The 15,058-nt window shown below is 40.6% G+C and overlaps 1 protein-coding gene across 1 annotated transcript; it reads right to left on the reverse strand.

The window, feature by feature from the left end:
- Positions 1–7,234: 7,234 nt before the first annotated feature.
- Positions 7,235–15,022, reverse strand: LOC147752663 (structural maintenance of chromosomes protein 3-like). Its single transcript, XM_086970946.1, has 6 exons — positions 14,265–15,022; positions 12,370–12,783; positions 11,029–12,092; positions 9,727–10,768; positions 8,987–9,290; positions 7,235–8,721 (listed from the first exon to the last, which is right to left on the reverse strand). Exons 1-6 carry the CDS (start codon positions 14,277–14,279, stop codon positions 7,943–7,945), a joined length of 3,618 nt encoding a protein of 1,205 aa, XP_086827072.1. The 5' UTR covers positions 14,280–15,022; the 3' UTR covers positions 7,235–7,942.
- Between the last annotated feature and the right edge of the window lie 36 nt (positions 15,023–15,058).

A 15,058-nucleotide genomic window follows, 5' to 3' on the forward strand; every position in this document is an offset into this window, starting at 1 on the left:
CTTAATAACCTCCATAACGAACTCCAGTGTAAACATTAATAACCATAATAATCAAATTTGCAATTAGACAATAATCCCATAAGGCTATAAGACTGAGTTTTATAGCCTCGTTGAATTAAGCGGCATAACATCTGCCCCGGCCCCCAGTCTTACTTTGTAAATGCAGTTTTCTTTTGATTCATGTCACCCTTGTGTCTCGCAAATTAAATATAAAGGCCATAATTTCACACCTGTGCACAAATAGAGATTTATCTGTCGTTAGGGTTAAAAGAAGGTATGTAAAGAAATTAATGTTTGATGCACGCGTAATTAATCAAAGCCTTTTCCCGGTTGTCTGCGTTTGTCCGTCCCTTTTGGTGACTCTATCGCCCAAATTACCGGTAATGTACTTTCCATCAGGTCTAGCACGCTGAGCGTAAAAGGAATACCTGGGCACTTCCAAGTTTTTTCGATCTCCTTGATCAATATCCTGCAGGCCGCCGTAGTTAATCTACTGGCACGAAATCCATATTACTTAGATAACAGTGCATTTTGGTAGTTCACGTAGAAGGTAAAACGTTGGGAACTTGTAGATGCAGATTTTTTTTGCAATCATTCTTCAAGACTTCGGGTCATTCGGATCTTCTTTGCCTTTGGACAAGGGAGAACGCAACGATCGTTACGGTTTCCTTCAGGCATCTGGGTTTTTCGCTGACGGCAAGCATAAATTGAACGAATTTGTCCAATACGGTGAAGGTCATGGCTGCTTTGACCTGATGTTTGTTGTTACCATATTAAGTATGGCTATAAAGGCCCTCATCAGTGTTTTAGATGTTCAAAAATTGCGTAATTATTCCAGTAACAACTTTGAGAAAACACCAACAGTGTTCATTGTTTAATGTTACCTATTCTCTCTTCATTTACTTATTTTACCTTTTAACGTTGAACCTTTAAATTATATGTTTAGTGTCTACGATTTTCAAGTCTAAAGCACCAATGTAAAAAACAAGCAATATTTGACATTTCAATTGTAAAATGTTTAGCAATTATGTCCTATGAAGATGTGAAACGTAATATCACTGTTTGTAGATGTGATCACAAACCTTTTCCATTCTTGCTTGGCGATCTGTGTCTTCTTGATTTGGTGCACCGGCGGTAACTCGCAGCCTCCTGGGTCGTCTTCAAATCCCCATAGCCCATGTGAGAGCTGCAAATCCTGCCGAGCAATCGGCATTTCGACCTATAATGTGCAAAATATCTATAGCCAGATTGATACAAATGATGACGTTAAAAGAGACAAATTAGTAAAGGCCACTTATTTTTTTGCACAGATGCAACACAAAAAGCCGTGGATACAATGTATCAAAGGAACAATACTCGTCGTCTACAAGCCTATTTTAAAAGAAATTTTTTTGACTAACAAATATGTTGCAATTGCAAGATTAACAAACTAGATACACGGCAGTAGTTTTGCCCTATCAGGTAAGTAAATCCTTTGCTGAATAATTCTGTGCTACACTAAAGCACTTGCTGCTAATTGGCAAATGCTTTAGTTTACATGTAAAGATACGAAAGAGCTCGTCGATGGGCTTAAGCTGCTTCAACGTTGAATACTCTCGCATACGAGTCATTCTATGTACTGACTTCAATGTAACAGCGTTTAGTCAGACATGTGCTACCAGCGTCTTATGGGTGCGATATATAATTTTCAGGTAATAACCTATTTTGAGGTTTCGTCTCATGATGATCCCCGAACAATTCGTAGGACTTAAAGTCAAGTAGCGTTTTCAAACTTTTTTTTTTTTTATCACGTAGCTATTATATATGCGTTTATCGTATTTGGATAAGAATTAGTTTGTCTATGTGTATGCTGTGAACCGTTAAAGACGGTTTGAAGTAAAGCGTACTCTCACCTGGACTTGAACGTAAAAAGCCTTATGTGTCTGATAGATTCTCTCTGTGAACTGGTAAAACGATCATGTTTTTGAACATTTAAACTAGTAGCCATACCTAGTCTATTTATATATTGCCTCTAATGCATTCTGAGTGTTCTCTTTAAATCGCTGTCACGGTGACCGATATCTAACAACCGTTTTATGATTGCTGATTTGTAGATTGCTGCTCAAATCTACGCGTTTCTTATGTTTTTGAAATTCCTAACTCAATATCACATTGTTCAATTCTTCGACCTGTTATTTCCAACTCCTGTAAAACTATTCGTGGTCCGCTTCAACGAATACGGTCGATTCTTTGCCTCCAGTGTATACAGCGCGGATACGTGCGAGTGCCTATTCGACCACAAACTACGTAATACACGTAATAGTCGTCATAATAATAATAGCCTTTCGAGTAATAGTGATAGTCATGCTTGTAATATACAATAGAACATCTGGCATACCATTTTCAGTTTGGCTTCGCTACTACGGAGAGAGACATCAGATAAGGATAGACAACGACGGTCCGTGCGAGGACAGATCAGTGAGGGAAATCGGACCAGTGCAGTGACCCACATATTCTAGCATCACGCGTCCCCACGAAAACAGCCCCTGAAACCTCCGTGAATTCGCCCCAACCCTGCGGAGTTGCTGCTCGCGTCGATGAAGCTACCGCTTCCGGGTAGCTGCACAGAATGCGTAGTCTGATTACGGAGGCTACTGCGAGACTTTGAAGCACAGCGGTGACGGCTCCACTGCGCAGTTCGTATTTGTTAAGCTAACCCGATAGACAATGTCAAAAAATATAACGACGACTTTTGGGCTTGGCCATTTCGTACTACGCAATCTATGAAATGAAAAATTTTTATATGTGAGGATGTTGGAAATATTCTCACACATAGCAGAAGTTATTGAAGACAGTCAAGAGAAAGTACATTGCTCGAACTTCGTGCTTTTGGTGAGAACCGTATGCCCTTTGTTATTATTATTGTTGTTGTTGTTGATTATTAACGTTTTTGTAACACGTGTTGCTTCCTCGATAACTTTTCCTCGACAGCACCCAAAGGATGGAAATCGAATTCAATTTCTACCTCAGTTTATTTAACTGAATCCTGAGGCCAGCCAATGAAGAAGTTTTATCTATGGTTAACGTATTTAACATCATACCCCACATTACCTCATATCTATGGCTAAACTAAGTAATGTAGGTTAAAAAAATATACCTTAAGTAAATCGACTGGCTCTCTAGATCTGGTGAACGAAAGATATTATTTTAATTAGTCAGCCTGCCTAATGGTGATACCGGAAGTAAAAATCCGAAACATGGAGGTACTACACAATCTGAGAAAGTTATTTGACTCAGATAAGAGGATCCGGGCCACAAGGCCGTTGACTTTGGATCGAATCAATACGTTAAATTCGCGCATTAATTATGAGAGAGAGGTAAGTAAGTGTATTAAGCTAGGAAGTCGTATATATATATATATCTTCCAATAGGTATTGACTGGATATTTTGTGCTATCTCTACAACAGTTCATCTGTACGCAGTTTTCACTGAACATGAACATTCGCCAAACCTAATTCGAGGCATTATTATTATACAAATCGATGTTTGCTAACACTTTAATAAATTTAGTATATAGTATTCAAGAAACCCAACCCTATCAAACTACTAACAACTGCATCTGTAAATCTCGTAACACCGAGTCATTTGTACAGTCTGTAATATCCTGAGCGCATTCAACTAGAAAATTCCTTAGCCCAAAACTATTACGATACGAAAACCTCTGTGTCTGGCTGTCTGAAATTATAATTAATTCGAACATAATTAAATCGAGTGTTTGTTCCGAAATGGAAAGTTAAAATCGTCGTTGATATGATATAGCTATAATGAGTTTCAGACGCAAATGTAACCTTTTATCAAAGCTTGTTTTAGCGACCGGCAAGGAAATACGTTAAAAAAGTTGTTACAGGTCGAATAACTAGAAACGTTCTCCCCGATTTTTCTTAAAATCAACGTGCACTAAAACAAACAAGATACTCTATCGTGATACGGTAACACTGATGCACGCATAAAGCGTGCATCTTATGAGCCCTTTACAATAGTGCAAAGAATGAGGGTAGTGAGTTAAAAGGCCTAGCATCTAATAATATCTAAACATATTCCGTTGCATCTCTATGAAAGGGGCACCTTTTGAATCACTAACATACACGTCGTTGAGGGTGTTCAGGAAAGCAAAATGACTTTTTATCAAATGATTCAGACATGACAGAACTTGATTAAGTTGAGTTTAAATTATTATTAGTCACCATATGGGTGCATTTGTATAATGCATTTTTCCATTGCGATTAATCAGTTTAAACATCATACGCTCTGTCGAATGTATCTTTAGACTTGTGATGAGCTCTCTACGATAATGTATTTTACGTAGATGGCCTGTTCAGGGTACGTCTGAAATATTCTCGAATTTTTAACAAAGCTAACTCATAAAATACATAAATACAATAAAGTTGACGCGATATTATGAAAAACTTCGTTTCGAGGTTTATGACTAAGCTTTTGCTTGTATGAAGTCGTGTAGAGTACCAGCACAGGTGACAAAAATCATGAAGCTAATTTAGACCCCTTGGATCTGTCTGATGATAGAATAGCTGCGGTAATTACTGATTTTCTATAGTGTATACTGAGTTGTTGGTCGCGTATGACAAAAATAGAATTGATCGCCTTTTAAACTTCGATGTATCTTTTATGTTTCTGTTTTGTTTCTAGGGGATTACATTTTTTTCCATATACCACTGAGTCATTTTATCGATTTGTTTTCATAGCAAGCACAAGCAATGATTGTACATTCTGAGTCAACTTACCGACGAACCCTTGTGGTATCAACGTTTTAGCATTCAAACAAACTGCACATGAAAATAAAATTTTTAGGGGTTAAATCATTACGCTCGGACATTGCCACGCAGTTAATGTATAACGGGTCTTTCTGCTATTTTATTAAATACGCTTCCTAGGTACTAACTCAAACAAAGCAAGCTCTACTGGTTTAACCTAGTACGACGCATAGCGAAATCAAGAAATAATGTCTAGAAACGCTAGATCCTGCTAAAATACCAACTAGGGCATCTTTGCTTGTGATGAGCTGTGCCGTGTTTTACCTCAAAATTCAGTGGCGCCCCGATGAAATTTTAAGTTGCACTGGGTACAATTACTGAATTTCGGTAAGAAATTGTCACTCATTAGGTTTACTCCTAGTTATCCTATTTTATAGATTTATTTTAGGATACACAAGACTAAGTTTTCTTCACCAGTACATACACACATCCATTTTGACAGCACTCTACAGAAGTCCACGGGTGTCGCACTGTCCAGGAAGCTTGTGCTCGCCCTATCATCCATATAGCCGGTCCGATGGGAGATATATGGGTGCGTGTGGATCACTTTTCCCTGCTTTGCGTAAATTGGCGAGGGTCAAATCCTCCGTCGCCGTGACAACGGTTAATCGTAACACGCGATAACGGAGGTTTATGGTCCTTCTCGGTCCGTCTGTTATGATTCAGCTGGGGAATGGGAACGGTTTACTAAATAGACAGAATATGTAAAATCATACCGGACTTTTTTCGTAAAATTAAAATTTAAAACAACCTACTCGTTAAAGATATTTGTCTAGGTTTGTATGCACTGGCTTGATACTAGGCCGATGAAGTGAAAGAAAATGCGGTATGGGGACAGAAATGCCATATGTTTAGCGATTTGAAGTGGCCGGGCCTTTCTGCAGGAAAACGCGACAAGTAGATGATACAATAGAACAATGGTAATGCAATAAAGATTGTGTTAAAACAAAAGTGCTAATATTTTAACCACATGAATTCCTAGAAACTGTAGAATGAGAGATAGAATAAAAGATAAAAGCTTCTCTAATTAATTTTGTAATCGAATTGTAATGGTGTTGAAAGCAAGTGTTGATTTAACAACACTTTTTTAATTTAGTCGTTCAAGCCCATCATACAACTATAGTCGTAGTTTTTGTATTTTGAACCTATTTTTTAATTTAGAAGCTTAGGAGTGCGAAAACGCCGTTTTTTTTTAATCTAAGGGGTTGACTTTCATAAATATTTTAGTAAACTGTATGGCTACTATATAATTTGACGACAGGATTTGACTAAATATATAAAAAGCAATTCGTTTAGTTTATTCAGCCTCCAAACCTGTGAGTAGACCGTGTCAAGGCTTGGCCTACGAAAGAATATATATAAATTGAATCACACTGACGCACCTGCATGTTCTCCCATTGGCAAGGAAAGTCGCATCTGAATTACCCATGTTGAAATGAGTACCATTTCTATCGATATGACAACAATCGGATTTCGTTTATGTTACCTCTATTACAGTTCGCTACAAATCCATATCACTTCCTATGCCATATCTACTCCATATCAAGTCAACGAATAGTCGTTTCCTGGGTTGCCACAAAGCCCTGCGTCTATCTGTATTGGATTGGTACCAGCAGAATTGAGTCACTTTATCTTTTTTACTTTACTTATGGGTTCGTACTTTAGTGACGCATATATTTGGCAAACATCCTCATTACGCTCACCTCGAGATCGCTCGATACCATGTCAGTAGATTATGAGTGTTACTGTGTACAGACTGTTATGTATGACTAATAGATCGAACGTCTGTGATTTTTTTTAGTTGCGCAGTTGGTGCATTGCGTAGATACCATATAAAGCTTACGTGTGTTACGACGCATAGGTGTACAAAGAGTATGCCGCCACAGAATTGGCAAGGCTAACGCGTACCTCTGCTTGGTAAATAAGCTTACTAGAGAAAGTTCGCATCGTGTAATCAGTTGTAGCTCTCTGATTATATCTTGATAATGATACTACGAAAAAGAACGTTCACCTTTTGTTGTCTGACGAAAACCTAACAATACTACGTTTGTGGATGTCAAAAATGAAACTTCATTCAGGTCTTCATGTAGTAACCACTACGCCTATTTTTAAAGACGTACATATGAGGCGCTTTCGTGCAAATGAACATCAGTCTATATATATATATATATATATATATATATATATAATTTCCTCCGCCTAAAATCCAGTCAAATCCATCAACCATTCTGACACAAAAAGGGCTAATTCTATTTCTTTTTCCTACAAAAAGCTCGGGTTTCGATATCGTTACCCCCTTCTATACCAGAACATTTTCTGTATATGTGAGTATATTTACATCGATCGTGGCCATATGACAGGTATGCTGCTTAAAAATGCAACTAAAACTTGCGCAGACAAATGTCAAATAAATACAATTAATCATGTACTAATCAATACATACTCTCTCATTATGTTTATTTACGCATATACACACCCTTTCACTTTGTAACCCACCCTTCTTATGTGGCGTTTTTCATTTTTTACCAAACATGTACGTTGTACGTAGAATACAATTTTCCACAGTTAATTACAGTTTAACCTCTCACAACTATATTTTACTTTTTAGAGGTCTTTGCAATTATGATTAACCAATACCATATTTATTCAATATAATCCTATCCCACCCAGGTCATGCTCGCTACTCTCAGGGCCCGCAGTACCGATAGCGCCATCATCGACCGCTTGAGACCACCTTGACTTTGTCGCTTTTCGCCTCTAACCCATACGATTCACTGTGCTACCTAACAATGTACATATTGAATTTAACAAAAACGATTGATGAGTGTCATCTCGCGTTCGGATCATGCTTTGCGAATCATACATACACAGACACGCTATAATGCAATGACGGGTGACATCTTTCGATTCTTTCTCATTTTTATACAATTTTTATCTCCTGGTGGACAAATGGTGACACTTGCCATAACGTCTCTTCCCAAAAAGTTCCTCATCGACCGACCCAAACGACCAAGGGCCTACAGAGCACGATGTCATTTTTGTATAAAGTGGCCTGCCGTCTGTTTTTTCCCATGATTATTTTTACTGTTTCTTTATTTTGCTTGTGTGTAGTTGCCGATGTTGCTAGTACAATATTAACCGTGAGTTGTGTCATCTTCAACAAAATCTCGAGCCTCATCTCGTGTCACGCATTCGATATGTGAAACCTTATTACGGAATTTCACTCCGTAGAATTTGTCGGCGTTCACCAACAGCTCAGGCCGGAATGTGGTCGTAATGAATTGGGCGTCGCTGCAGAGTTCATGTATCATTTCAGCAATAGCGCGTCGATGTTGAGCGTCAAGCGCCTGGTCGATTTCGTCAAAGAGGTAGAAGGGGGCTGGGTCACACTTTTGAATGGCGAAGATTAACGTTAGCGCCACCAGCGATTTTTGACCGCCAGAAAGCTGCTGCATTTCCTTCATTTCGGAGTTTTTCCCAACGAACGACACTCGAATACCGACCCCAGTGAAGTTATCAGCTCCGCCGCCCTCCTCGTCCGCATGTTCTTCTTCGTCCCGGTCCTTGTCTTTGTCCGTTCGCATCGTCAAATTGGCATGGCCCTGAGGTACAAGCTTCTTAAAGACTTCGGTAAAATACTTCGACACCTGTTTAAAGGTGAACTGGATAGCTTCGTACTTGCGCTGTTCGAGCACGCTCATCAGCTCTCGGATTGAGTGTCCCGCCCGATCTAGTTCCTCTTTACGTTTCATCAGCTTCTCTTTCTGTTCAGAGAAACTAACAAATTGGTCAAGAGCTTTCTTATTTACATGGGAATACTTCTTCAGCTCGTTGTTAGCTTGGTCGAGTTTCTTGAAGAGTTGTTTTAACGTCAAGTTTTGATATTTCTCAAATGCGTCCGATGGTAGTGAGCCTGCAAGAAACAATTCGCATCACCGATATGAATACATAATGCGTTAATATATAAATAGTTTATAACTAGAAGTAAAACACCTGCACATCGGTAGCTATTTATTTCTCACACCTTATTACTATTAATATTATTATTAGTGTTACATATAATGACATAGAAGGGCTATAGTGTAGTTTATACGCCTAAATACACACGCAAAAGAGAACAACTGCGGTGGGATTATTTCATTGTGTATATAACCATAGGTCATTGCCCGAAAACTGACCCAGGTCGCGGATTTTCTTCATGCATTCGTCCTTCTTTTTAAGCAAGACACTCTGCCGACTGCTCATTTTCTCAAGATCCTTCGCATCGTCGTTGATCCGATCCTGCCAATCTCGCTCTTGGCCTTTCCAGTGTTCCAGTTGAGTGGCCACTTCCTTCTGTTCCTTTAAACTTGTTTCCAACTGCTTTTCGAGGCCATGCATCTGTCTGAGCACGTCTTCAATCCGAGAATTTACAGTGGTTAGCTCCGCTTGACAATTCTCCAACTTTCTCCGTCGGTCCTCTACCGATATCTCTTGTAACGCCTGTAATAACATTAACACACAGGCCGATGCTAGATGGCTTCACAAAACAACAAGCTAGCATAACGACTGTATTGACTCATGTACATTTCCATCCTGTCTACCAAATAAGGCTTCGAAAATTGTCTGTGCATGTATTTCAATGTAGCGTAGCCCCAAGAACTGTGGGTGTTGTAGAGTCTGCTACAGTATCAATCGTACTCAGTTTTGACAGAAATTAAATCCAGCTTCACTCACGATCCGAATCAACACCGTTATAATCTTGCCGTACCAGAATATCTGTGCACGGATTCGTTATAAATTTCAAACACAGGATAGTTGCTGACTGGTAATAGAGCCTTAGTGTAACATGACATCCGACAGACTTCTGTGATAATAAACTAATAAAGCAAAAACTAGGCTGGTGGATGCTAGAAAGAAGCCTATTTACTATACGTACAGCTTCAAGTTCCTCTTTCCGCCGGTAGAGATTATTGTTAAGAAGATTCTCAAGTTTGTTCTTTTCCGCTTCAAGCCTCATCCTTTCCGAGAATGCCTCTTTATTTTGTTGCGTTAGCCGTCGGATGTCGTCGTTAAGAGTGTCGACCTCGTTTTGGTCAGCGGCGCTTAACTGGGTTAGCAGTTCTTGTTGAAGTTCGGAACGGAGGCTTTGCTCTGTAGACTGCATAGATTTGAGCGACGAGTCCAACGATGCAAGAGACCGTTCCTTCGGCTGTTTGGACCGCTCAAGTGCTGAGAGTTCATCTTTCATCAACCGGATATCGGCTTTAAGCTTGTCGAATACGTCTTTATTTTTTGAGTTCTTCGTTTCGGTACGTTGCATATCAGCCACAACCTGATTGATCTCACTCTCGATCCGCTGTAGCTTTTCCTTGTGCTCGGAAAGTTGCCGTTCAACATCTTTGATCTCTTTCGACACTGTCGCATGTCCTTTGTGCAGATCCAAACGGGACCGGCGCGTATCAAAATAGCCACCCGTTAACGCACCCTTATGTGATACCTGGTCACCGTCCAGGGTGATGCAGTCCAGCTGCGAGGTCCTTGCAATCTGTGTGGCCACCTCGAGGTTGCGACATATTAGCGTTTTGCCATAGATGTACTTCATGGCGCGTTCAAAGCGCGGCTCGAACTTAAGCTTCGAAATCATGGGGATTGCGTCGTTGCTCTCTGGATAATCCTGTTCACGGTACACCAGCCGGTTCAACGGCATGAAGGTCACCTCTCCTGGAAGGCCCTGTTTGTTCATTTCTTGCAAGATCTTTGTGCCGATTCGATCATTCTCAACGATATGGTAGAATAGCTTGTTGCCTGACGTCACCTCAACAGCTGTGTAGATGGTCTTGTCACAATCGAAATTTTCAATTAGCATACCATAATATTGCTCGGCTATCTGCCTGAATTGGCCGCCCCGTTCTCGAAACGTCTGTAAAATTTTGCGTACCGAGTCACGTCCGTTTAATGTTGCCTTCCCAGTCATCGATCTATAACATTCAAGACAAAATAACAGCAAAGGCTATGAGTAATAAAATTAATAAAGTTGCATTTTTTCTGTACACACAGAGCGTCTTGTATCTGGCGTATGCTCCATATAAACAAAATTATTCGTTTTGTTGGCGCTACAGTAACAATTTTCCATTAAACCGATATTGGCGCATCAAATCTGTATGGGGAATATGCTATAATATTGAAATTAAATGAAACAAATATATCCCTTCTGCTGGGCATGTTCTATCGCACTAACCTAAGGCCTTGATCCTTTTTTTGCATCTCCTCCTTAAGGCCGGCCAAGGATTGCTGTAACTGGTTTTCGTGGCGCCAAAGCTCATTTCGCTCCGTCTGTAATGTGTCCTTCCTTTTCTTCATATCGTAGTAGCTTTTGTTCTGTCCGTCGATGTTATCCCGGTGGTTTTCCAGCTCCTTTGTAAGTTCATCCACTTTCTTCTCGAGCATTACTTTCTTAGCGGCGTCCCTCTGAGCCTCATCCTGAAGCCTATCGATCTGCTCACGCTTGTCACGAATGGCCTTCTGCAGCGATTTCAGCTCCTTCTGGATCCACTTGTCCCGTTCGGCTTTCGAGGTGAACTGCGACCCTCTGCCTTGTTTGGCATACAACTCAGTTCGCTTCTGTTCCTTGAGACTGAGTTCCCGCGTGCACTCCTCTTCTTTTTTCTTCATCACCTCGTATTGAGGGCGGATCTCGTCCAGCTTTGTCTGCTTTGCCGCGATCGTGTCCTTCAGCTTGGCCAGCTCTCGCTCGGCCCGCTTGCGCGAGCTGTCATCACCCTCTACCTCATCTTTGAGATCTTTGATGGTGAGCTCCAGTCGCGTTTTCTCCTTGAGGATGCCAGAGTTCTCAGAGGACAATGTTTCCTTTTCCTCTCTGTTGCCCGCTACTTTCTGACGAATATCGCGGAGTTCCTTGCTCAGCTTTTTGATCTTTTCCGCTGCACTCTGTAGATTCTCGCGGAGCTTCTCGGTAACGGAGCTACTAGACTCTCGACGGGTCTCCAGCTCTTCGAGCTTTTTTTTGGTGTCCTTCAATTCGTGATCGTAAATGGTGTACTCGAGCGAACGCCGCATTTTGTCCCACTTCTGGTACTCTTTGAGCTCTTCCTTCTCCTCCTCGAGCGTGGCCAGCCGCTCCTCAATATACTTGAGGAGGTCTTCTATCTTCTCTTTCTTCGCGTCGGTATCCTTAATCAGCTGCTTGGACTCTTCTCTCCTCTCGTCGTACACGCGGGTCCCCGCGACCTCCCGAAGGAGCTTCAACCGCTGCGAATCGGGGGCCGTCGCCATCTGGTTGATCTGTAACCGCGCGTAAAAACCGAAGGACAATGTAACATGTTAGCCGAAATGTTGAGAAATAGAAGATCAGGGATACTCCATTTGGTACTGTCTGCTTCTGTTTTGAATAGATTGCCACTATCATATCTTGATATAGATCAGTTGACTTTAGTCAGAGGTAATCTACTTGAACGTGACTTTTATATTGCGACTCTCTTGTATTTAGTAAGCAACTATTCAGTACGCAGAAGCTTATAGGAGCAAATAATTCTCAGAAGTTTTGAACACGCAAGTATACCTTTCCCTGTTTCACGATGTAGTAAGGGTTGGAGCGCGAAAATCCTGCGCTCTCGAGGAGGTTCATGACGTCGGTGCGGGTAACCATTTTCTTGTTAAGAAAGTATTGGTCCTTTTTGGCGCCGATCACACGACGGATCGCCACCTCCTCTGAGTCTACGGGCAGACGTCCATCCGAGTTATCGAAAATAATTTCGACGTACGCTGATAGAGCGCGAGGCCCAGTGCCTTCGTGAAGCAGCGCTTGCCGCTGTTCTGGGCGCATGTGTGCGTACTCATCGCTGAGCACGAACTGGATGGCGTAAAAAAAGTTGGACTTGCCTGACCCGTTACGCCCTACGACGACGTTGTGGCCCGCGCTGAAAGGCTCCGTTACCGTCTGCTCCTTGTAGGATCGGAAGCCCTGGATGATGATCTGACCGAAACGAAATAAAGGTGCACAGAAATTAATAACTCGTAATCATATTCCGAGTGTAAGGCATAGAAGCATAGTTCTGCCTTTATTGCTTCTATTGATCATGCCATCAATCCGAAACAAGAGCAAAATAAAGCCTGTTAAGAATCGTATCACTTTAATTTAGGCTTCTCGATCTTTTTTGAAAATTAAGTTTTCCTTTTTCTGGAAAACATTTACCAAATTATTCGACGCTTGAAGCTCCAAATACCTGCAAATCTTCGAGTTTACGAAATTCAATTGATTCTTCAAAACTTTTAATGAAACGTACTGTTTAATGCGAAACAGACTTGATGTACATTTTGAACTATGGAATACATTATTTCTTAAACAAAACAACACTAACATCTAATCTAAAGGTAACATTTAGAGGTAATTTTTTCAAAGAGCTTTATTTCTCAGAAAAATGCATTTTGGTTTAGCTTAGGCTTGGTTGGATAATAAACTACTTCTTTATCCTTATACGAATATATCATACTTAAGACTTGTATGGAAAGTTTTTTTTGAAATTTAGTATATCTAAAAATCCAAGGTTTTTCATTTAAAAAGCACAAAAATTAAAATATTCTAAATTTAGGGTCACTGTTGCACTTTACCGAATTGATTCATAATTTAGAAAGTAACATAGCAGAAGACCCCAAAGAATATACAATTCCAGTGATTTAATATATGCTAATAACTTTAATAGTGTCAAGAAATTAGTATCAGCATCGACCTAAAAATAATTACATATTCCTCTATATTTATTCAATTATCAAAGCCATAAAAAGTAATTTCTGATTACTGATTTATTCATTGCTCATATGATAAAGTTTTTGCTCACTACTCCTTTGAGGCGTAGATAGAGCAGCATAGAACTTATTATATCAGATGTTTTCGATTTGATTGCAAGCAGTGCGCTAATCATATGGGAGTGGCGCCCTCTCCTAAGCGTCAGTGTAAGCTGTAAACATCAACTTTAGCGGTAAACGAGGACTTGGCAAATTATTCATACAAGTTATTCTTTTGACTCCAGTAAAGTTCGTTTGTTGCTTAAACTTCTGAATTAAAAGACAGAAGACAACCTCACCGCAATCTTCCTTTTTAGACTGCCTAATTGTTAATTGTTATTCAGCTTTACAGCCGATATACCTGTATTGCCGTAGAGGCAACCAACGCGGCTAACCCTAACTAATATAAAACAATCAAATAGTTATCATTTTATCATTTCGAGCATTGTTATTCAGTCATTATCATCCCTTATTTCACGCTGCAGAGGACATTCCCATCGGAATCAACAAATCCTCGAATCGCTACCATTCATCGAATCTCACAGCTGAGGCGCCCGCCGAACTCGGAGAAGGCCGCCTTACTGTCAACGCAGCGGTCCGACTAATTGTTTCGAGAGATCGGCCGAAACTCTTTTTAGGCCCAATTGATTCCAATGATGTCAAACATCTTACCTGTTTGATGTGCATCCTTATTGTTCATCTGGGCAGCATCACCGTCACAAAATCCGCACGGCCTCAAAACTGGTCACCCGTCGTCGTCGATGCTGGCTTGGCGACAGCGAAAACAAACAAGATGGCGGACTATGTAAAAATTGCGCCGGGCACTCTTTCGCTCTTCGCTCCTCTATCAGTAAATGAACCGGCAAATAAAAAAGAGACAATGACAAGCAACAGTATTGACAGAAGACACAGGCAAACTTTTTTAGCGCTGCCGTCGGCCCGCGGAGTTACTGGTGATTTGCAGTTGGATCGAATAAAGGTCTTGACCAAGCGAGAAAATACTGCAGTGCTCCGGGCCATTCTACCAGCAGATTCAATGCGTTAGCCACAGTTGATGACAGCGTTGTATAGCATAGAAGTCGGTATACCTGTGATACAGTAAAGCCAAAAAGTTCAGCATCAAGCGGGTTTAGTGACGGACGCTTGTCCAATATCGGCCGTCTATTGAGAACATCATTTTTATCGAGAGCTCTTTGCTGGCATATCGCTCATGCTGTGGTCATGTGCCCAAAAATAGCGCGAAAAATCGAGTCAAGGCTGCGGTTTTTTGCGAACAGAGGACTTGGATGTCTGTATTCTGTGGCCAATCCATCACAAAAGAAAGATAAAAAAAAATGGCTCGGTTTGGTTAAGCTTATCGCTTATCTTTCTAGTAATTGTCTGAGTAAAAATAAAAAATAAGTTATACGTGTGTGCATCTTACATTTGTTAGCGACTTTATTGGGTTTATGCTTATTTGATTTGGA

The sequence above is a fragment of the Varroa jacobsoni genome, unplaced genomic scaffold (genome assembly GCF_002532875.2).
Source record: "Varroa jacobsoni isolate VJ856 unplaced genomic scaffold, vjacob_1.0 scaffold_1096, whole genome shotgun sequence".
Lineage (NCBI taxonomy): Eukaryota > Metazoa > Arthropoda > Arachnida > Mesostigmata > Varroidae > Varroa > Varroa jacobsoni.